Source organism: Melanerpes formicivorus, unplaced genomic scaffold, assembly GCF_026170545.1.
Source record: "Melanerpes formicivorus ecotype bairdi unplaced genomic scaffold, bMelFor1.0.p_v2 SCAF_137, whole genome shotgun sequence".
In the NCBI taxonomy this organism is placed as follows: Eukaryota; Metazoa; Chordata; class Aves; order Piciformes; family Picidae; genus Melanerpes; species Melanerpes formicivorus.
In genome coordinates, this window is record NW_027142489.1 from 443,941 (window position 1) to 468,345 (window position 24,405).

General features: G+C 62.3%; 1 protein-coding gene across 1 annotated transcript in view; it reads right to left on the reverse strand.

Moving 5' to 3' along the window:
• PLEKHG4 (pleckstrin homology and RhoGEF domain containing G4) overlaps nucleotides 1-24,405 on the reverse strand; it is a 60,311-nt gene that overhangs the window by 20,521 nt on the left and 15,385 nt on the right. The window contains exons 2-5 of the mRNA XM_068168379.1: nucleotides 20,209-20,406; nucleotides 12,604-14,707; nucleotides 4,625-4,831; nucleotides 1,661-1,784 (exon numbers count right to left, since the gene is read on the reverse strand). Coding sequence (XP_068024480.1) covers nucleotides 1,661-1,784; nucleotides 4,625-4,831; nucleotides 12,604-14,707; nucleotides 20,209-20,406 — 2,633 coding nt within the window. The remainder of the gene's footprint in view (nucleotides 1-1,660; nucleotides 1,785-4,624; nucleotides 4,832-12,603; nucleotides 14,708-20,208; nucleotides 20,407-24,405) is intronic.

The following is a 24,405-nucleotide window of genomic DNA, read 5'->3' on the forward strand; positions in this document are numbered from 1 at the left end:
TGCTCGTGGCTCAAGCCTGCTCCCTCTGGCAGTGCTGGAGGAGCTTCAAACCAAACCAGAAGTAACTGGCAGAGAGTTCACTTGACCTCTGATTAGGGTAATCAGCCACAAGTGTGGCCAGCAGGGCCAGGGAGCTTCTCCTTCCCCTCTGCCCTGCCCTGGGGAGTCCACAGCTGGAAGACTGCCTCCAGCTCTGGGCTCCCCAGCTCCAGAGGGACAGGGATCTGCTGCAGAGAGGCCAAGGGAGGGCTCCAAGGCTGCTGAAGGGACTGCAGCACTGCCTGGGCAGGAGAGGCTGAGAGCCCTGGGGGGGTGCAGTGTGCAGAGGAGAAGGCTGAGAGGGAGCTGAGCAATGTCTCTCCAGAGCTGAGGGCTGGGGGGCAGGAAGGGAGGCACAGGGACAGCCTCTGCTCACTGTGCCCTGGGGGAGCACAAGAGGCAAGGGCTGGAAACTGCAGCCCAGGAGCTTCCAGCTCAGCAGGAGGAAGAACTTCTTGGCTGGGAGGCTGCCAGAGGCCTGGAGCAGGCTGCCCAGAGAGGTTGTGGAGTCTCCTGCTCTGGAGCCTTCCCAGCCCTGGCTGGATGTGTTCCTGTGCCCCCTGGGCTGGGCTCTGTGCTCCTGCTCTAGCAGGGGCTGGCACTGGGAGCTCTCCAGAGGTCCCTTCCAACCCCTCACACCCTGTGAAGTGAACCAAAGTCTCAGCAGAGACCCAGATGAGCTGAGGGAGAAGAATGTAAAGTGAAAGGAGGAGCAGCAAACTGCAGCCCACAGCCTCCAAACACAGCTGCCAGCCAGAGCAAGGCAAAGATTTTCTCCATCCTCCCAGACCCTGCCTTCTCCTTAGCCTGGAAAGAGTCCTGGCTCTAAGCTACCAGGTGACCACAGCCTGGGGTGGAACTGCTGCATGCCTGCCCCACCACAGCCCCCAGCACCATTCTCTGAGCTCAGGCAGGCAAGGATGGCCTGGGCTGCCTGCAGGGCATGGAGACCTTCAGCACAGAGATCCAGAGAGCCAAGGAATGGTTGGGTTGGAAGGGACCTCAAAGCTCAGCCAGAGCCAACACCAGCCCAGCCTCCCCCCAGCCCAGGCTGCTCAAGGCCTCATCCAGCCTGGCCTGGAACACCTCCAGGCACAGGGCAGCCACAGCCTCCCTGGGCAGCCTGTGCCAGGCTCTCCCCAGCCTCCCTGCCAACCATTTCTTCCTCCTCTCCACTCTCCCTCTGCCCTCTCCCAGCTCCAAGCCATTCTCCCTGCTCCTGGCACTCCCAGCCCTTGCCCAGAGACCCTCCCCAGCTCTCCTGGAGCCCTTCAGCTCCTGGGAGGCTCTCCTGAGGTCCCCCTGTAGCCTTCTCCAGGCTCAGCAGCCTCAACTCTCCCAGCCTGTCCCTCCAAAGGAGAGGTTCTCCAGCTCTTGGATCATCTTGGTGGCCTCCTCTGGAGCCTCTCCAGCAGTTTGTACCTAACTCCATCTCTCCCCATGCCCAAGGCACAGAGAGCACAGCCCAGAGCTTGCACCCTGGCAGGAGATCCCCAGCTGGACACTTTGGGGACTGTCTGCACCAGCTTCCTAGGGGAAGAAAGTCAACTTGTCCCAGTCCCTGCTCCAGCTTTCACCTGCTCAGAAGGCAAGGAGCAGACAACAGCAGGAGGTCACCAACCTTGGGATGCTGTGCAGGTACAGGAGCAGTCTCACCAGCTCAGTGGTGTTGCAGTGGGGGTTGAGCCAGGCTGTGCTCCTGGTTGTTATGATGACCACTGCCCGTCCTGACTTGTCTCTGGTGCCTGGGAAAGAGGAGGGCAAAGAGAAGAGTCTCACAGAGAGCCTGCTGCCAGCTGTGCCTGCCTCATGTTCCACCTCCCCAACACCTGCCTGCAAAACACAGAGCAGCTCAGAGGGGAAGGGACCTCAGAGATCATCTACCTCCCTCCCCTGCCATGGTCAGGGACACCTCTCACCTAGATCTTGTTGCTTAAGGCCTCATCCAGTCTGGCAGCCACAGCCTCCCTGGGCAGCCTGGGCCAGAGCCTCAGCTCCCTCCTGCTGGAGAACTTCTTCCTCAGCTCCACTCTGACCCTGCTCTGCCTCAGCTCCAAACCCTTCCCCCCTGGCCTGGCTCTGGAGACCCTCAGCAAAAGTCTCTCTGTAGCCTCCCTGCAGGCTCCTTTCAGCTGCTGGAATGATCCTGGAGCTCTTTTGCAGCCTCAGTGATTCTGGGATGCTCCAACAGAGCCATTTCTGGACTCACACTCAGCAGGAGAGGCTGAGAGCAGTGGACCCCCTCTGGAGAGCCAGTGCTGCCTCCAGCATGCCAAAGCTGGCAGGGCCTTGGAGTGAGCCTGCTCCAGCCCTCAGCACACCAGCAGGAAGGGGACCCAAAGCAGCAGGGGCTGCTCCTCTATTGTGTGAAAAGCAGCTCCCAGCAACAGGAGCCATTTCCTGCCACACAGACCCAGAGGGAGGGGAAATCCCAAGCACAGCACAAAGCCACAGCCTGGGAGGAAGCTCTCTCCCCCTGCCTCTGTCCCACTTACTGCCCTGGACCACCTCTGTCCCCACCCCAGGGCCAAGGCTGTGAGGTGCTAGGTAAAACAGAGCCAGCTGGACAGCCCCCAGCACAGAGAGTGCCCTGGGGTGCCCCCAGTCTGTTCCCAGGACGTGAGCTGGAGAAGGGCTCCAAGCACAGAGGGGCAGCACCCAGGAGCAGAGCTTCCTACACCCAGAGCTGTGCCACAGCCCTCCTTGAGCCAGCAGCAGGGACAAAGCCTTCCTCTGTCTGTGTGCTTGAGGGGGAGCTTTGCTACTCCTGACATGCTGGGTCATGGCAGAGTGGGAGAGAAATCAGGCAGGGCTCACTGATTGGACTGCTGGACTCAAGGACAGCATCTACACAGCTCTGAAACCCAGCCTGGCCCCACAGGGGAGGCTCTGCAGCCTCTCAGCATCTCTGGGGCCTCCTCTGGAGCCTCCGCAGCAGCTCCAGGTCCTCCTTGTGCTGGGGGCCCCAGAGCTGGAGGCAGTGCTGCAGGTGGGGGCTGAGCAGAGCAGAGCAGAGGGGCAGAATCCCCTCCCTGTGCTGCTGCTCTCCCTGCTCTGGCTGCAGCTCAGCACTCAGCTGCCTCTGGGCTGCCAGGGCCCAGTGCTGGCTCCTGGGCACTTTGCCACCCCCTGGCACCCCCAAGGCCTTCTCCTGCAGGCTGCTCTCAGCCACTCCTGCCCCAGCCTGGCTCTGGGCTTGGCACTGCCCTCAGCCAGCCGCAGGACCTTGCCCTTGGCTTTGTTGGCCTTGAGGAGCTTGGCTTGGGCTGAGCTCTGCAGCCTGCCCAGGTCCCTCTGGATGGATCCTTCCCTCCCCTGTCTCAGCAGCACCACACAGCTTGGTGCCAGCTGCAGCCCTGCTGGGGCTGCCTCAGTCCCAGTGTCCAGGACCCTGACAAACCTGACCTGAACTGCAGGTCTCCAGAGGTCTGTTCCAAGGAGGCATCCAGAGCTCATCAGCCAAGAACCAAACAGGTTCCACAGAGTGCTGTCCAGCAGCAGCCCCTCCTGCACCCCTGTCCTTTCATTAGCTCCCAAGTGACTCCAGTTCCCACTGCCTGGCCCAGCAGCCCATCATTAGCTGCATCCTCACTCTTCCCTCCCTGAACTCCAGCTATGAGGCCACAGGGTTGGCATTTCTGACTCACAGCTGCTTGGTTAAAGTTTGGAGGCTCCTGGGAGGTGAGCTGATGTGGCTTTCAGGAGAGGAAGTTCTGCTTCCTGTCCTTCCCAGCCAGAAGCTTCAGAGGATTCAAGAGGTGCTGCTCCTGAATGTCCTGGCTAGACCAGAATGAGTTCTGTCCCTCCCCAGCTCAGGCTCTGCTCACCCAGGCACTGTCTGCAGCTCAGGGCAGCTTTGCACAGCCAGAGGCTGCTCCTAGGGAGCAGGGAGAAGCTGCTGGGGACAGTCCCTGCCAAGGGCTGGGCTGCAGGAGGGCTCTGCCTTGCACTTGCTCCTCTGCACACCAAGGGCACTGCCACAGCTTGTGTCCCACCTGGGGGGCAGGAAGGAGCAGACAGCACAGGGGACCCTCAGCTGCCCACCAAGGGGCTGCAGCCCATGGATGGCATCTCCAGGAGCAAGCTGAGGGGGCAGCAGGCTCCAGCCTCTTCTCCACTGGCTGCTGTGCCAGCAGGACTCTGCCTGTTCTGCCTTCCATCCTGATCCCTTTGTGCCTGGATCCACTTCCACAATCCAGCTCCTGAATCTGCTTCCTGTGCAGGCTGGGACTGTCCCAGCGCCTGCCACAGCATCAGAGGTGCCAGCGGTGCCAACACTGCCCCCAGGGGCTGGGCTCCACACTGGGCTGTGTCTCTGTCTCTGTTTCATTGGGTTGTTCTCATCCCCATCCCAGCTGGCTCACCTTCTCTCCCACCCCAGCAGCCTCTCCCCCCTGCTCCCTTTAGGAGGCAGAGGGCTGGATGCAGAGCCTCTGGCACTCATCTAGCTGCTGCTCCAGCCCTGAGCCTCACCACTGCAGCAGCTTGGGGTGAAGGGGAGGGAGGTGGCAGCTGCCTGCAGCCCTGCACTCAGAGGCTGCTCTGCCCTGCCCTCCTCCAGGCAGGCGCCGGCTCAGGTACTCACCGGGCAGGCAGGCGACGCCGCTGCGCAGCAGCTGGGGGTGGACATCCCTGCCGATGGCAGGGGCACAGCGACCACCCCAGGCCAAGGCAGGCACGGGGGAGGCTGGGGGGGTGGCAGCCGCCGAGGCTCGCCCCGGGGCAGCGCCTGCACTCGCCGGCTCCGCGCCGCTCGCCGCTCCCAGCGGCGCTGCCCCTTCCGACACCATCCCTGCAAGAGAAAGCAGCAGCCGGCAGCTGCAGCACAGCTCCACCCCAGCCAGGGCCCGGGGAGGGGACATGTCCCCAGCCCTCTGCAGCTCCTCTGCTTCCCCTGCCAGCAGCAGGCCAGGTGCCCAAGCTGGCTGTAAGATCCACACTGCTGTCCCTGAGCAGACCACCCCCTGCCTGGCTGGGAACCACAGCCCCCAGCCCAGCCCCGGCCAGAGCAGGGCACCCAAAAAGGCATCCGGGGTGGGGGGGGGGGGGGGGGGTGGGTTGGAAGCTCTGCAGAGCAGGAGGCTCCACAACCTCTCTGGGCAGCCTGCTCCAGGCCTCCAGCAGCCTCACACCAAAGAAGTTTCTGCTCATGCTGAGGTGGAACCCCCTGGGTGCCAGCTCAGACCTGTTGGTCCTTGTCCTGTCCCTGGGCACCACCCCAAGGAGCCTGGCACCTCCAGCCTGCCCCCCAGCCCTCAGCTATTGACAGACATTGATCAGATCCCTCTCAGCCTTCTCCTCCCCAGACCAAACAACCCCAGGGCTCTCAGCCTTCCTCCCCAGCAGAGCTGTTCCAGGCCCCTCAGCATCCTCACAGCCTCTGTTGGGCTCCCTCCAGCAGTTCCCTGTCCCTCTGGAGCGGGGGAGCCCGGAGCTGGCCACAGCACTGCAGCTGTGGGCTCAGCAGGGCACAGCACAGCCCCTACCACCAAGCCCCCAGCTCCCCCCAGCTCCCCCCAGGCAGAGAGCAGAGCAGAGGCTCTGTTTGCTTGCTGCCAGCTCAGACCTTGTAATTGCAGCTTCAAACTGGCTGCCAGCATCCTGCCCTCCTGCTGCAGCAGCAAGGCTGCCTCCTGACTCAGTTTATTTACCAACAGCTTCCAATACTTCATTAAAGAGCAGGAGCAGGAACAAAGCCCTCCTTGAAGTGGCTTCCCAACACAAGCTTCAGCAGCAAGGGAGCTTGAGTGGTTGAGGCCAGGCCCAAAGTGCTGCCACAGACACAGAGCTGCTGGAGCAGGTCCAGAGGAGGCCAAGGTGAGGATCAGAGGGCTGGAGAAAACTCTCCTGTGGGGACAGGCTGAGGGAGCTCAGGCTGTGCAGCCTGGAGATGGCTCCAGGCAGAGCTCAGAGCAGCCTGCCAGGACCTGAAGGGGCTCCAGGAGAGCTGGGGAGGCACTCTGGGCAAGGGCTGGGAGTGCCAGGAGCAGGGAGAATGGCTTGGAGCTGGGAGAGGGCAGAGTGAGAGTGGAGAGGAGGAAGGAATTGTTGGCAGGGAGGCTGGGGAGAGCCTGGCACAGGCTGCCCAGGGAGGCTGTGGCTGCCCCCTGGCTGGAGGTGTACCAGGCCAGGCTGGATGAGGCCTTGAGCAGCCTGGGCTGGGGGCTGCAGATGGATGAGCTTTGAGGTCCTTTCCAACCCAACCCACTCTAGGATGCTAAGAATGCCAGAGCAGGGGCACCTGGAGAAGGTCACTCAGAACACATCCAGGGGGGTGGAAAGGCTCCAGAGCAGACTCCACAGCCTCTCTGGGCAGCCTGCTCCAGGCTCCAGCAGCCTCCCAGGGACAAAGTTTCTCCTCCAGTTCCTGTGGCTCCTCCTCTGCTCCAGCTTGCCCCCAGTGCCCCTGGTGCTGTGCTTGGCCATCCCTGAGCAGAGCCTGGCTCCAGCCCTGCACAGCTTTACCCCCAGCACTGGGGGCAGCCCTCAGGCTGCTCTGCTCCCAGCTCCCTCAGCTGTGCTCCCAGGGAGACGTTCCCCTGCCTGCAGCAGCTCTGTGCCTCTGGGCTGGACTCTTTCAAGCAGTTCCCTGAGGTCCTTCTTGGATGAGGAGCCCAGAACTGGACTCACTATTTCCTGTGCTGGGAACCTCGCTGGAGTCCCACAGCTCCCAGCCTACCTTGCCTAAACATTCCCTTCCCCAAGCTCCCGGGCCCAGCCGCAGCCCTGCCGGCCCCACCTCTCCCCGGGCAGGCCCAAGCACACTGCTGGGTGCTGGCAGTCCGGGGCCCAGGCCCTTCCCCCTGCGGAGGCGCAGATCAAAAGGCAGGCGGAGAGCTGGGCCAGCCGCATCTGCCGTGCTGGCAGGTCCCACCTGCCCCCCGGGCGGAGGAAGCGGCGGCGGAGGAGCTGCCTGAGCACGGCTCAGAGAGGCGGCAGCAGCACTGCCCCGTGCCGGCAGCGCCGAGCCGTGCTGACACCAGCCAGGCAGCGCCCTGAGCAGGGGCTGCCGAGCCCAGGGGCTGCTGAGCACAGGGAGCGCCCGACCCCCAGCGGGGCACAGCGCCCGACCCCAGCGGGGCCCAGTGCCCCACCCCCAGGGGAGCACAGCGCCCGACCCCCAGGGGAGCCTAGCGCCGACCCTCAGGGGAGCACAGCGCCCGACCCCCAGGGGAGCCTAGCGCCGACCCTCAGGGGAGCACAGCGCCCGACCCTCAGGGGAGCACAGCGCCCGACCCCCAGGGGAGCCTAGCGCCGACCCTCAGGGGAGCACAGCGCCCGACCCCCAGGGGAGCCTAGCGCCGACCCTCAGGGGAGCACAGCGCCCGACCCCCAGGGGAGCCCAGCGCCGACCCTCAGGGGAGCACAGCGCCCGACCCCCAGGGGAGCCCAGCGCCGACCCTCAGGGGAGCACAGCGCCTGACCCCCAGGGGAGCCCAGCGCCCGACCCCCAGGGGAGCCCAGCGCCCGACCCCCAGGGGAGCCCAGCGCCGACCCTCAGGGGAGCACAGCGCCCGACCCCCAGGGGAGCCCAGCGCCCGACCCCCAGCGAAACCCAGCGCCCGACCCCCAGCGAAACCCAGCGCCCGACCCCCAGCGGGGCACAGCACCTGACCCCCAGCGGGGCACAGCGCCTGACCCCTGAGGTGACCTTCCAGCCCCCAAAAGCCACAAACCCTCTCCACAGCTGCAAAGCTTCCAGCTGGACTCTCACCTAAACTGGAGCCCTTGGGGAAGAGCAGCAGTGCCCTGAGCTGGGAAGGGAAGCAGGCTGCCAAGAGGCTTCCCCCAGGCTCGGGGCCAGGAAGAGCTCTGGGTGCAGGAGGCAAGGACACCCTCGGGTGTTCAGGCAACACCCAGCTGGAGGGAAGGCCTGAGCTGCTGGGGGGTAGGAAGGACCCACAGAGGGATCTGGACAGGCTGCATCAATGGGATGAGGACAGAAGGATGAGGCTCAACAAGGCCCAGGGCTGGGTCCTGCACTGGGGGCACAACCACCCCAGGGATGGGCCAGGCTGGGGGCAAAGGAGCTGCAGAGTGCCCAGTGGCAAAGGCCCTGGGGGTGCTGGCTGACAGCAGCTGAGGATGAGCCAGCAGTGTGCCCAGGTGCCCAAGAAGGGCACCAGCAGCCTGGCCTGCAGCAGCACTGGGGTGGGCAGCAGGAGCAGCGAGGTGATGGTGCCCCTGGACCGGGCACTGGTGAGGGCACAGCTTGAATCCTGGGATCAGGTTTGGGCTCCTCACTCCCAGAAGGACTCTGAGGAGCTGGGGAAGGGTCTGGAGGAGAGGGCTGGGGAAGAGCAGCTGAGAGAATTGAGTTTGTTCAGCCTGGAGAAGAGGAGGTTGAGGGAGGCCTCACTGCTCTCTGCAGCTCCCTGAGGGGAGGCTGGAGCCAGGTTGGGCTTGGGCTCTTCTCCCTTGTAACAAGCGGTGGGATAAGAGGAAATGATCTCAAGTTGCCCCAGGGGAGGTTCAGGTTGGCCATGAGGAACAATTTCTTCCCCAGAAGGGTGACCCAGGCCTGGCCCAGGCTGCCCAGGGCAGTCCCCATCCCTGGAGGGGCTTCAAAGCCATGGAAAGGTGGTGCTGAGGGCCATGGCTCAGTGGTGTCCTGGCAGTGCTGAGTCCAGGCCTGGACTGGATCTTGGAGGTCTCTTCCAACTTTCCAACCCAGGATTCCAACTCTTCAGCCACCAGCTCAAACCAGCTCAGATCCCACTCAAAATCTTTCCAAGTTAGATCAGAGCTGTGCAGCAAATGAGCTCAGTGGGAGGGGGAGGAAGGGGCAAGGAAAAACCCAGAGACAGAGTCAGCCTGGCTGCCCCAGCCCTGAGGTCTGCTGTGGCTTCATGCAGGGCCTGCACACCAGGCAGGCTCCTGCAGCTCACCCCCTGCTGCTGAGGGGCTGAACCCACCCAGCTTAGCCTTTGCTCTTACTCAGGCACCAAACACCCACAGGAGCAGAACTACCCCAACCACAGCCAGGGACAGAGGATTCACTGCAGATGGGGACTGAGGCTGTGGCTGCCCCCTGCCTGGAGGTGGTCCAGGCCAGGCTGGATGAGGCCCTGAGCAGCCTGGGCTGGGGGGAGGGGTCCCTGCCCATGGCAGGGGACTGGAGCTGGATGAGCTTTGAGGTCATTTCCAACCTAAACTCCTCTGGCATTCTGTGCTGGGCTGGAGGAGAAGGATCCATTTGGAGGCCTGAGTGCAAGGTACCAGCTGCTGTCATTTCAGCTGGGGCTGAGCTTCCCTTGGTATCTGTGTGGCTTCAGGAGGCCAGAGCAGGGGATGGCTTGGTGTGGAGCTCAGGGCAATCAAGCCTGACTGAATGGCTGAAGCTCACTGCAGCCCCTGCTCCATTCCTGCCACTGTCCTGTGCCCTAAGAGGCTGGCTGGTTGCTTTGGGGCTTTTTCCTGATGACTCCAGGCTGTTTCTCCTGCTCTGCAAACTCTGAGATGATGGTTTGGGGTTTTTGACTGCAGTGCCTGAAGCTTCACTTCATCACAGCTGGGTGGTGAGCACAGAACCAGCACATGGGCTGGGCTGGAAGGGAGCTCCAAAGCTCCTCCACTCCAACCCCCTGCCCCCAGCAGGGACAGCCCCAGCTGGAGCAGGCTGCCCAGAGCCCTCTCCAGCCTCACCTGGAATGGATCCCAACCACCTCCCTGGGCAGCCTGTGCCAGTGTTCCACCACCCTCTGAGTAAAGAACTTGTTCCTCACATCCAATCCCAATCTGCTCTGAAGCCATTGCCCCTGGGCCTGGCCCTGCAGGCCTTGGGGAGCAGTCCCTCTGCAGACTTCTTGCAGCCCCCCTCAGGTCCTGGCAGGCTGCTCCAAGGCCTCCCTGGAGCCTTCTCCTCTCCAGGCTGCACAGCCCAGCTCCCTCAGCCTGCAGCACAGATCACAGCCAAATCCCCCAAACCATTTGAATTGCTCTTCCTCAGAGACTCCCCCCAGAGCCCGGGGGGGGTCCACCAGAGACCTGTGCTGCAGAGCAGTGAACAGCCCAGCCACCACCTCAGAGACTCAGAGAATGCTTGGGCTGAGAGGGGCCTCAAAGCTCAGCCAGCTCCATCACCCTGCCATGCCCAGGGACCCCTCCCCCCAGCCCAGGCTGCTCAAGGCCTCATCCAGCCTGGCCCTGAACAACTCCAGGCAGGGAGCAGCCACAGCCTCCCTGGGCAGCCTGTGCCAGGCTCTCCCCAGCCTCACTGCCAAGGACACTTGAGGCAGTGCTGCAGCCCCACAGGGCAGTGCTCAGCAGTGCCCCAAGCTCTTACCCAGACCACTGGGGACCTGTGCATGCACTGCACTGTCCCAAGGATCCCAGGCTCTGCTCGGCTCCTCCACAGGGTCAGACATGCCCCAGCAGGGTGGCTCTGCACCTCCCACTCTCTCAGGAGCCTTTGCTCTGCTGTTCCAAGCCAGGGAGTTTGCCTAGCCAGGGGTCTCAGGGAATGAGAGCTGCTAAACAGGAATGGCAAGTTCCAGCCACCCCCACCCCAGGGTGCCACCTGCACCTCCCCAGGCTGGGCCCCGCCAGCCCCGGCTCCCCAGGCTCGGCACAGCCTGGGCCCAGCCAGCCCCAGCTCCCCAGGCTGGGCCCAGCCAGCCCCAGCTCCCTGGGCTCAGCCCAGCCTGGGCCCAGCCAGCCCCAGCTCCCTGGGCTCAGCACAGCCTGGGCCCAGCCAGCCCCAGCTCCCTGGGCTCAGCACAGCCTGGGCCCAGCCAGCCCCAACAGCCTTGTGGCTGCACACTGCCTGCCTACAGGCTGCTGCAGGAGCCTGAGACACCTGGAATGCCTGCTGGGTTCCTTCTTCAGTGCCTCAACACAGCTGGGCTGAAGAGATGCAAGGAGTTGGTGCATGGCCAGGGCTGGTCTTTTCTCCCAAGTAAGAGCCCCAGAGCTGAAGGGCTGGAAGGGAGCTCAGGGCTCAGCCAGCTCCAAGCCCCTGCCATGGGCAGGGACACCTCACACCACAGCAGCTTGCTCACAGCCACCTCCAGCCTGGCTGCAAACACCTCCAGCCATCAGCAGGAGGCTTCCACCACCTCCCTGGGCAGCCTGGGCCAGGCTCTCACCACCCTCCTGCCCAACAACTTCTTCCTCACAGCCAATCTCCAGCTCCCCACTTCTCCTTTTGCTCCAGCCCCCCCAGGCCTGTCCCTCACCCCCTCCAAAGTCCCTCCCCAGCTTTCCTGCAGCCCCCTGCAGCTCCTGGAAGGCCACCAGAAGGTTTCCCTGGAGCCTTCTCCTCTGCAGCCTGCACAACCCCAACTCTCTCAGGCTGTGCTCAGAGCAGAGCAGATCCAGCCCTCTGCTCACCCTCCTGGCCCTGCTCTGGACACCATCAAGTCCAACATTCCTTAACTCTTTCCAGGCTGCTGCTAAGCCATGGCCCTCAGCACCACATCCCTGCCTCTTCTGAGCACCTCCAGGGATGGGGATTCCACCACCCCCCTGGGCAGCCTCTTCCAGCCTTTGAGAACCCTTTCAGTGAATGTCCAACCTCAACTTCCCCTGCTGCAGCCTGAGGCCATTTCCTCTTGTCCTACCACTCCTTACCTGGGGGAAGAGCCCAACCCCCATCTCACTGCCCCCTGCCTTCAGGGAGCTGCAGAGAGCAAGGAGGTCTCCCCTCAGCCTCTCTTCTTCCAGACTGAACACCCCTCAGCTGCTCCCCCCCAGCCCTTTTCTCCAGGCCCTTCCCCAGCCTCCCTGCCCTGCTCTGGACAGGCTCCAGCCCCTCAGTGGCCTTCCTGCAGGGAGAGCCCAGAGCTGAGCCCAGCACTCAGCTGTGGCCTCCCCAGAGCTGAGCACAGGGGGATGGTCACCTCCTGCCCCTGCTGCCCAGCCTGTGTCTGACCCAAGCCAGGAGGCCTTTGGCCTTCTTGGCCCCCTGGGCTCTGCTGCCTCCTGTTCAGTCACCTCTCAAGCAGTGCCCCCAGGAGCCTCTGCAGGCTGCAGCCTCCCAGCACACATCCCCAGGGCTGCAGCTCCCCAGGGGGTTGTTGTGAGCCAGGGGCAGGCCCCGGCCCCTGGGGCTGAGCTCTCCAGCTCCCAGTGCAAAGCTTCCCTGCCCTGCAGCAGGTGGGCACAGCACCCAGCTTGGGACCACCTGCAGAGGTAGTGGGGGGCTCACAATGCCCTCATCCAGATCATTGATAACGACATTAGAGCCCAGGCCCCAGTGCTGAGCCCTGGAGGACACCACTGGTGACTGGGCACCATTCCCCACCACCCTTTGGGCCCAGCCATCAGCCAGCTTCTCATCCAGTGCAGGGAGCACTTATCCAAGCCTTGACTGTCATGGGTGGAGGCCAGCAGCAGCCAGATGAAGTCTCTCACCCTTTGCTCTGTGCCCCCAGAGATCTGCAGAGAGCTATTAGCCAAAACATCCACAACCACCCCACCTGTGAGCAGAGACCTGCTTTCATGGCCCTGTGGCTTCTGCTGCCACCCCAGAGCCTCCCAGCAGAGGTTCCTGGGAGGTCCTTGAGGCCTTTGCTTTTGACCCAGGCTCTCAAACAGAACACCACCAACACCCCATTGCTGTACCTGCAGGAGCTGAAGCCCCAGAAGCTGCCTCCTGGTGGGAGTGTAGAGTGGTGGGCTCCTTGTGCCTCTCAGCAGGTCCTGAGGACAGTTGGCCAACCTCCAGCTCCTCCTCAATGGATTCCAGTGTTTTTAAGGCTACAGGCTTTGACTTTTCCCAGCAAGAAAAGCTTCCTGGGTTCTCCTCCCCTCCCTGCAGACCCTGGGCTGCATCAGGGCTCAGCAGAGAGTTCTCTTCACTTTCACAGCCCTGCTTTTCCAGTTGTCCCTGGGGTTCCTCACAGCTCTCTCCAGAGCTCTGGCCTGCAGATGGAGTGGAGCCTTCTGCTGGTGCATCAGGGCCCAGAGAGTCACTGCTGTTCAGCTGTTCTGCTGCCTGGTCACCCTCTCCTGATGCAGCAGGTGGGACCAGGAGGGCTTCTTCAGCTGGTTCATGCTGGCAGGCAGAGACCTCCTGCTCTTCCCCTGCTGACCCAAGTCTGGCACAGCAGTGACTGTGGCCAGCCTGCCTCTCATTCACACCCAGTGTTTGCTCAATCTCCTCTTCTTCCTCTGCACTGTCCCTTCTTCCCAGCACCACCTCATCCAATTCCCCTTGGCTCTGCTCTGGAGGAACTAAGGGAGGAGTAAGGTTTGCCTCCTGCTCACTGCAGCAAGGGCTGGCTGCAGCCACAGCCACAGCCACCGTGCTCCCTGAAGGAGACCTTTCCTCCACACCTCCACCTGAACTCTCAGGAGAGCCCAGAGGCACTGGTGTGACATCACTGACACTCTGGCAAGAAACACCAGAGCCTTCCTGCAGCGTGGAATGTGGTGCTGAAGGCCTAAGGGGGGACCCAGGAGAGACCTCCCTCTGTGCCTCCTGGATTTGCCCCCCCGGCAGCGGCTCCCCACACCCTTCCAGAGCCACCTCCTCTGCAGCAGCAGCATCTCCCAGCATTGCTTCTGAGCTCTGCCCTGCTGTTCCATCACCCAGACTTGCACTAGGACCATCACTTGCTCCTCCCAGCCTTCCAGGAGCTGCAGGCACTTGTGCTTTGCAGCTGGCTCCTGCAGCACCGCCGCAGCTGCGCCGAGCGTGCTGCCAGCCGCCGGAGCCTCCACCGCAGCTCTCCTGCTCTGCAGAGAGCCCTTCTGCCCTGCAGGCAGGAGATGCATCCCCGGCAGAGCTCCTGGGGGTGCCTGCAGGGGCGGCTGGCAGCAGCTGGCCTCCCGGGGCCGCCTCTCCCGGGGCCGCCTCTCCCCCTGCCATCACTTTGCTGCTTTCCAGTGGAACTGCATTTTGGAGAACCTCAGGGGAAGTAGTCCTGAAAGCATCCACTTGGCAGTGCTCCTCCTGCATCAGTGCTGACTGAGCCAGGCTCTTGGGGCTGTCCTGAGTGAGGAGGAAGCTGTGCTTGCCCAGGGACACATCCACTGGCGCTCGGGGCTGGGGCAGGGAAGCTCTGCAGGGCCCGAGCCTGGGCAGCGAAACCTCTGTCAGCTCAACGTATTCCCCCTCCAGGTCACCTCTCAAGTCCTCTGGAGGCACAGAGCCTGCAGGGACACCATTGACCAGAGCCTGGCTGCACTGCAGGGCCGTGCTGCTGAGGGCCAGGCCGTCCCCACTTGACTTTTCTTCCAGCAGCCCCCCGGAGCCCAGCCCCGGAGAGCCACCCTCAGCAGGGCCCGCGGGGAGGCAGGGAGGGGAGCCTGGCCCTGCTCCCCGTGCAGAGAGGCTGCTGGCTGCAGGGCCTTCGGCCTCCTCGATGAACTCGGGGCGGATGAGTCTGTCCCAGGGCACACGGAAGATCCTCTCAGCGGCGCTCAGCAGGCAGTTCTGCAGCGCCGCCCCCAGCCGCTGGCCGTTGAAAGCGCTCAGCCACTCCAGAGTGAAGATGGAGGTGTAGGAAACCTCCGGGATGGGCACCTCCTCCACGCTGCGCTCGTCCCTGGCCAAGCATTTCAAGACGATCCGTGGAGACTTCTTCAGGTAGGGCACAACCTGCAGGTAGAAGTCTCCCGGCCGCAGGAGGCGCTGGTCGAGGGCAGCCAGCTGCACTACCACCTTCTCATGCACGCAGAGCGGCCAGCCCTGGTGCCTGAAGAGCAGCCCGCAGTACTGCACCTGTGGAGACAAGAGACTGGCTGAGAGCAGCCCTGTAGGAAAGGCCTTGGGGGTGCTGGGGGAGAAGCTCAGCAGCAGCCAGCAGGGAGCACTTGCAGCCCAGAGAGCCAAGCAGAGCCTGGGCTGCAGCAGCAGAAGTGTGGCCAGCAGGGCCAGGGAGGGGATTCTGCCTCTCTGCTCCACTCTGCTGAGCCCACAGCTGCAGCTCTGTGCCCAGCTCTGCAGCCTCTGTGCCAGGAAGGCTCTGGAGGGGCTGGGAGGTGTCGAGAGCAGGGCCAGGAGGCTGAGCAGAGGGCTGGAGCTGCTCTGCTCTGAGCACAGCCTGAGAGAGTTGGGGCTGTGCAGGCTGCAGTGGAGAAGGCTCCAGGGAGACCTTCTGGTGGCCTTCCAGGAGCTGCAGGAAAGCTGGGGAGGGACTTTGGAGGGGGTGAGGGAGGGACAGGCCTGGGGGGGCTGGAGCAAAAGAAGAAGTGGGGAGCTGGAGATTGGCTGTGAGGAAGAAGTTGTTGGGCAGGAGGGTGGTGAGAGCCTGACCCAGGCTGCCCAGGGAGGTGGTGGAAGCCTCCTGCTGATGCCTGGAGGTGTTTGCAGCCAGGCTGGAGGTGGCTGTGAGCAACCTGCTGTGGAGTGAGGTGTCCCTGCCCACGGCAGGGGCTTGGAGCTGGCTGAGCCTTGGGGTCCATCCCAGCCCTGACAGTTCTGGGATTCTGATCCAGCACCAGGGACTGAGCTCAGCTTGAACAGGCTTCTGTTTGGGGAAGGTGTTCCAGGCCAGGCTGGATCAGCCCTTGAGCACCCTGGGCTAGCAGGAGGTGTCCCTGCCCGGGGCAGGGGACTCTGGAACCAGCTGACCTTCCAGGTCCCTTCCAAGCCAAGCCAAGCTGTGATGCTGTGACTCCTGCAGCCAGCTCAGGGCAGCTGGAAGCCCCTGCCAGCAGCTTGCCCCCCACCTTTGCTGCACTCACACAACCCTCCTGCCCTCTGATGCAGCCAATCCATTTTCCTACAGGACTCCATAACAAACCCTTTGTGGAGGAGCTTAGACAGAAACAACCCCAAAAGAGCTGCCAAAGCCTCCTGTGCCACTACCTGTGGTGGAGCAAAGCACATGGGGAAGGGTGATGCCCTTTCCACTGGCTCAGCCCATTCAGGCCCTGCTCAGGGCAGGCTGCTGTGAGCTCAGCTTGTTCTCTCTGCTTTGTTCCTAGCCCTGACTTAACAGATTCAATCCAAATCCCTTTTAGCAGGGCTCTGGCATTCCATGGCAACTTCTCCCACGTTCTGGGGTGGAGAGCAGCCAGGCTCTTTTCCTCACCAGACCTTATTCCATCCCCATTCTGGTCACAGCATCACAGCCTGGGAGGGGTTGGAAGAGAGACCTCTGGAGATCACCCAGTCCAAGCCCCCTGCCAGGGCAGGGCACCCAGGGCAGGTCACCCAGGAGCACATCCAGGGGGGTCTTGAAAGCCTCCAGAGCAGGAGACTCCACAACCTCCCTGGGCAGCCTGCTCCAGGGCCCCAGCACCCTCATAGAGACAACATTTTCCCTCCTCTTCCCATGGCAGCTCCTCTGCTCCAGCTTGCCCCCAATGCCTCCTGTCCTGGCCATCCCTGAGCAGAGCCTGGCTCCAGCCTCCCCACACTGCCCTGCACACCTTTATCCCCAGCAATGAGGGCAGCCCTCAGGCTCCTTTGCCCCAGGCTGCAGAGCCCCAGCTCCCTCTGCCTGGCCCAGGGGGGTGGTGGAGTCACCATCCCTGGAGGTGTTTAGAAGAGCCTGGATGAGGCCCTTGGTGCCAGGGTTGAGCTGATCAGATGGTGCTGGTGGAGAGGTTGGACTGGGTGATCCTGAAGGTCTTTTCCAACCTGGTTAATTCTGGTCTATTCTATTGACAGGGAGCTGTTCCCCTGCCTTCAGCATCTTTGTGGATCTGTGCTTGACTCTCTCAAGCAGCTCCCTGAGGCCCAGACCTGGACACAATATTCCAGATGTGGTCTCAGGGCAGACTAGAGGCCAAGGAGAGCCTCCCTCCACCTCTTCTGAGCCACCCCAGCAGTGCCCTCGGCCTGCTCATCCACAGGGGCACACTGCTGCCTCCTGGGCATCCTTCTGTCCACAGGGACCCCCAGGCCCTCTTCCCCTACATGGCTGTCCAGCAGCTCAGCCCCCAGCCTCTCCTGGTCCCTAGGGGTTGTTCTTCCCCAGGTTGAAGATTCCACACTTGGCCCTGTAAGAACTCATTCAACTTGTCCTCATCTCCCAGGCTGTGGATTGCCACACAGCAGGCTGAAGCCCCCCAGCTGCGCTAAGCCTCCAGGGAGCCACTGACATCTTTGTCACTGCAGAGGCTGAGAGGAAGATTTAGCTCTCTGAGGACTTCCCACAGCAGCCACTCAGACAGGGGTCACCTTTCTTGCCCCTCTCCAGAAAAGCTCCCCTGGAGCAGCTGAACTGAGGGAATGCTGCTGCTGCCATCCAGACTCTCAAAAGCAAATGAAGCTTTTCACCCACAAGCAGCAAGAGCCCCAGAGCTGAAGGGATGGAAGGGCTGGGAGGGAGCTCAGGGCTCAGCCAGCTCCAAGCCCCTGCCATGGGCAGGGACACCTCACACCACAGCAGGTTGCTCACAGCCACCTCCAGCCTGGCTGCAAACACCTCCAGGCATCAGCAGGAGGCTTCCACCACCTCCCTGGGCAGCCTGGGCCAGGCTCTCACCACCCTCCTGCCCAACAACTTCTTCCTCACAGCCAATCTCCAGCTCCCCACTTCTCCTTTGGCTCCAGCCCCCCCAGTCCTGTCCCTCCCTCACCCCCTCCAAAGTCCCTCCCCAGCTTTCCTGCAGCCCCCTGCAGCTCCTGGAAGGCCACCAGAAGGTCTCCCTGGAGCCTTCTCCTCTGCAGCCTGCACAACCCCAACTCTCTCAGGCTGTGCTCAGAGCAGAGCAGCTCCAGCCCTCTGCTCAGCCTCCTGGCCCTGCTCTGGACACCTTCCAGCACCTGGCACAGAGGCTCCAGAACTGGACACAGAGCTCCAGGTGTGGTTTCAGCAGAGCAGAGCAGAGAGGCAGAATCCCCTCCCTTGACCTGCTGGCTGTGATACTCTTGCTGCAGCCCAGGCTCTGCTTGGCTCTCTGGGCTGCAAGACACAGTCCTGCAAGGTGGAGAGCGAGGACGGGAGGAGGGACACACAGGGGAGCTTTGGAGGAGTCCACAACAAATGCAAGCCAAGAGATCTCCCAATGAAATGTGGAGCAGCCTGGGCCCAGCACTAAAGGCAGGACAAGGTCCTGGAGCTTGCCTTGATCTGCCTGTACTGCCACTCTGAAGTCACAAGGAGTCAAGGCCAGGAGGAGGACAAAAGGCTCCAAGCACCAAGCTGTGCTCTGAGAGGCCTGTGCCTGCACTCTGCCTCTTGCTGCCTCCCCTCCCAGACACACCACACCTCACCAAAAGCCTCTGCTACCTAGTGCTGAGCCCCAGCCAGCCCTCACGGGAGGTGTGTGCCCCACACCCCCCCACCCGCGGGCACTGGGCAGGCCAGGGAGTGCCAGGCACAGAGCTCTCCCCCATGCCGAGGCCCCTGGCAGGATGTGGCTCCAAGCACAGCTCCTGCCCCTCCTCCTCCCCCCACAGTGCTGCACACACAGGACAGCCCCACCACACTGCTACCCCCCCCACAAAGGGACTCCTGGGCCACCAGCGGCCCCCTGCCACCCAGGCTCATGCCAGCACCCTCAGCCCCTCCAGGGCACTCTGCCCCCACAGCCTCTCCTGCCTAATGGACCCCAGGACCTACCCCCCCCAACCTCTCCTGCCTCAGGGACCCCAGGACCTACCCTCTCCACACACAGCCTCTCCTGCCTCAGAGACCCCAGGACCTACCACCCCCACACCTCTCTCACTTCAGGGACCCCCAGGACCCACCACCCCACAAGCTTTCCCATCTCAGAGCCTGCCTGCCTGCCTCCCTCCCTGTCTCTCCCCCACCTCGGCCCCATCGCCTCAGCACCTCCCGCTCCCACCGCCCTCAGCACAGCCGAGGCCGCCATGCCCATCAAGGCAGACTCGCGCTCCTATTGGCTGCCGCAGGCTCAGCTGTGCCCCCATTGGCCGCCGGGCAGCACAGAGCCCTCCCCGCTGCCAGAGGCCTGTGCCACAGGGCTGCCCCACGGCGGGCGCTGGGCGCTGGCCCCTGCTCGGCCACCCGGGCGGGGACAGAGCCCTTGCGCTGCCCTCCCGCCACTACCCAGGGCCCAGCTCCCAGCGAGCCACGGCGGGCAGGGGGCTCGGCTCGCTTGCTGCGCCGCTTCCCTTCCCTCCCCGCCCTGCCCCGCCGCCCCTGCCCAGGTGCTGCTGCGCTGCCGTGGGCTGGGGGCGCAGGGAAGTTCCTCCCCGTCCTGCCCGGCTGAGGGAGGTGGCCTGGGGAGAGCTCCGACACTCCTGGCAGCAATCACCGGCTGACCCAAGCCTTTAGAAGCCTTTTGTGTCCTCACAGGGGCAAAGCCAGGCTGTGCACGGAGGTGCAGCGAGGTGAACACCGCCGGCACCCCACTGCTCCTGCCCTGCCCCCCAGAATCCTCCTCCCGCGCAGCCTTGGCTCTGCCAGGGCTCGCCAACACATAGCCTGGCACCAGGCTTGGGGCTGGCTACAGCCTGGTGGGGCAAAGGCTGCACCAAAGCAATGTCACCAGCCCCCAGGGCTCGTTCTGTGGATCCACGGGTGCCCCCCCAACCCAGCATTGCACCTCCTTGAAACACAGGAGGACCAGGCTTCTATGCAAGGCTTTTCCTTCTGGAGCCCCTTGTCCTCCCCCACGGGGCCATCTGTCCACAGCCTGGCTGCACACACCCTCTCGGTTCAGCGAGGGAGAGGCTAGAACCAGCCCTGCATCTGTGGTGTTTGGCTTGGCTGAGTTTTGGGGGGTGGTTGGTTGGGGTTTTTCTGTCTCCATCTTGCAAACTCTGAGGCAGGTTTGCGATGGAGGCATTTGAGTCACCGCTCCCAGTCCCAGGCAGGGAGGCAGACGTGGGTCTGGGGTGGTTCTGGCAGCAAGTGTAACGTGACTCCTGCAGGCTCTGCAGCCTTGCCCCCCTGCTCCAGCAGCCATCAGAGGGGAGCCGGAGCTCTAGGGAAACACCGACTGCCACCAGCAGGAGCTCCACATCGGCCACGGGGCTCAGGAGCCACCCGGGCAGCCATATCCAAACCCTCTGCCAGGACCTCTTCCCCCGAGTCCCTCAAGCCCTGGGTGCTCCTGCTGGCAGCGGGCGAGGGCAGCGCTCACTCCGCGGGCGAGCCCTGCTCCGTTAAGCTCCGGTAACAACCTCCCGGCTGCGCCCTCCTTGCCTGCCTGCCCTGTCCTGTCCTGCCCAGCCAGGCAGCCCTGCACTTGCAAGCACTGTGTCTCTCAGCCAGCCATTTTCACAGGGCAAGAGGGGAAAGCAGCGGCCGCGGGGAGCAGCGCCCGGCCGGGCCTCGGGGAGAGGCTGGGTGTACTCACGCAGGCATCCTGCTGAATGCACTGCAGGATGTGCTTGGCCGGGATCAGGAAGTCGATGAGGTAGCGCAGTCCATCCCCACGGTACGTCTTCTCCACCACATCAAAAACTTGGCACAGAACAGTGGCTGCCGTGGCCTCGAAGGGAGGGTAGAGAGCCGATAAGGTGCTCTGGATGCAGCCGTCCAGCGACTCCGAGTCCTGCCGGGCAGAGAAGGCACTCAGGCGCTGCCCACGCCGCTGCCCCCCGCCAGCCCTACGCCCGCCAGGACGGACAGCAGCTCGAAAGCAGCATGCTGCTGTCCTTTCCAAGTCCTTCCTGGGCTGGGTGGCTTCCAGGTGAAGCCCAAAAAACAGCTCCCCCCCCCCCAAATAAATATCACACCAAGCAGAAGCCCCAGCCCAGCCCTCTCGCCGAGCAGCGGCGGCAAGCAGGGCAGAGCTCGGCAGAGATTCTCCAGCTTTTCGCTTACGCAGCAAGTCCTGCTCCTGGCTGTGCTGGGTGGGGCTGCTATTAAACCCTTACCACAGCACGTGAGTGCGTGCAGGCCGGCCACGGTGCCATGGGGACTGGCATGGCTCGGGCTACCTGGCGCTGGAGATGCCAGCTGGCACTCGGCTCCGGCTAAGCCATCAGCGTTAAGCTCCTCGGTGGGCTCAAGGGAGTTGCAGGGGCAAGAGTTGTGCTGTAGCCCAGCTCCAGCTCGCTGAGGAGCTCCAGCTCAACTCTGGGCCCTGCACAGGGTTAGCTGCTGGAGCTGGTTGGCAGTGCAGGAAGCTGCTCCTCAATGCAAGTCCACACACTGAAGAGCCCCAGCTCAACTCTTGGCCCTGCACAGGGCTAGCTGCTGGAGCTGGTTGGCAGTGGAGCAAACTGCTCCTCACTGCAGGTCCACACACTGAGGAGCTCCAGCTCAACTCTTGACCCTGCACAGGGTTGGCTGCTGGAGCTGGTTGGCAGTGAGGGAAGCTGCTCCTCACCCCCTGCCCAGGGTTAGCTGCTGGAGCTGGTTGGCAGTGAGGGAAGCTGCTCCTTGATGCAAGTCCACACACTGAGGAGCCCCAGCTCAACTCTGGGCCCTGCACAGGGTTAGCTCCTGGAGCTGGTTGGCAGTGAGGGAAGCTGCTTCTTGATGCAAGTCCACACACTGAGGAGCTCCAGCTCAACTCTTGGCCCTGCACAGGGTTAGCTGCTGGAGCTGGTTGGCAGTGGAGCAAACTGCTCCTCACTGCAGGTCCACACACTGAGGAGCTCCAGCTTAACTCTTGACCCTGCAAAGAGTTAGCTGCTGGAGCTGGTTGGCAGTGAGGGAAGCTGCTCCTCACCCCCTGCCCAGGGTTAGCTGCTGGAGCTGGTTGGCAGTGAGGGAAGCTGCTCCTCACCCCCTGCCCAGGGTTAGCTGCTGGAGCTGACTGGCAGTGAGGGAAGCTGCTCCTCATCCCCTGCCCAGGCTTAGCTGCTGGAGCTGGTTGGCAGTGAGGGAAGCTGCTCCTCACCCCCTGCCCAGGGTTAGCTGCTGGAGCTGGTTGGCAGTGAGGGAAGCTGCTCCTCACCCCCTGCCCAGGGTTAGCTGCTGGAGCTGGTTGGCAGTGAGGGAAGCTGCTCCTCACCCCCTGCCCAGGGTTAGCTGCTGGAGCTGACTGGCAGTGAGGGAAGCTTCTCCTCACTGCAGTTCCTTGTTAGCCAAAGCTGTTTGCTTCTCACTTTGGGAGCCAGGGATTTTCTGCCTCACAACCAGCCTGTGTGGGCTTTGGTGCCTGAGCTTGGCCACTGATACAGAGGATGCCAAAACTTCCTGCCCTGGGATCAGAGGCTTCCCTCTTTCCACCTTCATTTGTCAGCCACAGCCTGCCCATGGGGGCCAGGAGCAATTCCAGCGCCAGAGGCCCAGCTCTGCTTTGTTTGCATAGATGCACATCAAAAGCCCTTGCCAACCAATCATCCTCCTCATCAAAACAACCCATCAAAAAGAGGATCAGCATCACTCTGCTTTAGAATGGACCCCTCTGGCCAGCCTGCAAGCTGTGGGAGGGAGCTTTGCTCCACACCCAAATGAAAGTTTACTCAGGTGTCTGGCCAGGTCCTCCTCTGATCCAAATCCACCTTCACTGAAGACAAGAAAAGCATTTCGTGGCTGGCCCAGCAGCCCTACAGCCTCCTGCAGAACAGGAAGGGCCAGCTGGACATGCCTGAAGACATAGCTCAGTGCCACAGCAAGGCTGGGAGAGAAAGCTAAACAAAGCAGTGCCACAGCAGCCTGTGCCATCCCCAGGGACCAGCAGGGTGAAGGGATCAGGAGGAAGGAAACTGCTTTGCTCCTTGCCCTCCAAGGCAGCGTTGCTCCAGGTACCTCCACTGCCTTGGGAAAACAAGGTTCAGAGGAAGCCTGAACTCTCCAGCAGCCAGAGCAGAGATGCTGCTCCTCACACAAGCCTGAAGGCTAGGAAGGCTCTGCACAGGGTCCTGGCCAGGCTGGCTGGGCTTAGGCTTAGGAGGTTCAACAAGGCCAAGGGCTGGGTCCTGCACTTGGGGCACAACCACCCCATGAAGGCTGCAGCGCAGGGGTGGCCTCAGCAGTGCCAAGTAGAGGGGGGCACCCCAGGCCTAAACAGGAGGAGAAGGCTGACTGGAACAAGCTTCTTCCCCCTCAGACACAGCTCCATGAATCGAAATGGAAAGCCTGGAAGTTCCTTCTCTGCAGGAGCAGCTCTTGAAAGAAACATCTTCTAGAGCCCACTGAGATCCAGAGACAGCTGCCAAGCTCTGACAGCCTGCAGCTCTCTGCACAGCTCTGCTCAAGACCATCCCCATGCTAGAATCACTAAGGTTGGACAGGACCTCTGAGATCATCAAGTCCAACCTTCTACCCAACACCTCCATGAGCACTAAACCATGTCCCAAAGTGCCACATCTGCTCATTTCTTGAGCACAACCAAGCAAAGCAAGGGCAATCTGTTCTCTAACAAAACCTTAGCAATATAAACTCTTCTTAGCCTCCTAACAGGGAGCTGTCTAGTCCAGAGCATCCTTCTCCAACCCACACCATGTCTCTTTTTGTATGCACCCCTAGCCCAGAAGAAAAAGAGCCAACATGCAGGGTGTCAGGGGAGAACACAGCAGAGCTCAGCAACCAGAAGAGGAGAAAGCAGACCCATGAGAAGTGTGGGATGAGTTGGGCCAGATGACAGTTCCATTAAGACATGTTCCCTTCACATCCTGGAGCTGCCACAGAAGGCATGGAGGGGCTGCAGGGCAGGCAAATGTGTCCCAAGACACCCACCTAATATCCACTGAGTCACAGAATAGTTTGGCTTGGAAGGGACCCTGAAGACCCTCCAGCTCCATCTCCCCTGCCACAGGCAGGGACACCTCCCTCCAGCCCAGGCTGCTCAAGCTCTCATCCAGCCTGGCCCTGAGCACCTCCAGGGAGCTGGCAACCACAGCCTCCCTGGGCAGCCTGTCCCACATATTGCTAAACATTGACAGAGAGTTCATCAGAGAACTGTTTTGGTTGGAAAAGACTCTGAAGACCGCTCTGAAGACCATCAAGTTCAACCATTAACCCAACAGTACCAAGGCTGGTGCCAAACCATGGCCCTCAGCACCACATCTCTGCACCTTTTAAGCACCTCCAAGGATTCAACCACCTCCCTGGGGCTCCTGTTGCAGGGTTTGAGAACCCTCTCAGTGAAGAGGTTTCTCCTAGTGTCCAAACTAAACCTGATTCAATTTGAGGCCATTTCCTCTTATCCTCTCACTTCTCCCTTGGGAGAAGATGCCAACCTCCACCTCACCCCAAGCTCCTTTCAGGTAGAGCCAGAAGGTCTCCCCTCAGCCTCCCTTTGCTCCAGGCTGGACAGGCCCAGGTCCCTCAGCACCCTGAGCATGTACATCACTCCTGAGCTCTTGTGAAGCCATTAGGCTGAAGCATTGTGAAGCAAGGCCAAGCACAGCTGCAGTGAGCTCTGGGGACACCATCCTGTCCCACCAAGTGTCTGTGGCCTTGCCAGACAAACCTTGACACAGGAGCTCTCCCCCCACCAGCAGCAGCCACTGCAGGGAGCCCAGCCAAGAGCTTGGATACTACCTCTGCTGGGACCACTTCACAACCACCTCCCTCTGACCCTTCACAGGTCCAAAAATCTCAGTCAAAAGCAGCTGGGAGAGCTCTGTGGTGTCTTCTACCCCTGTGCCTCTCC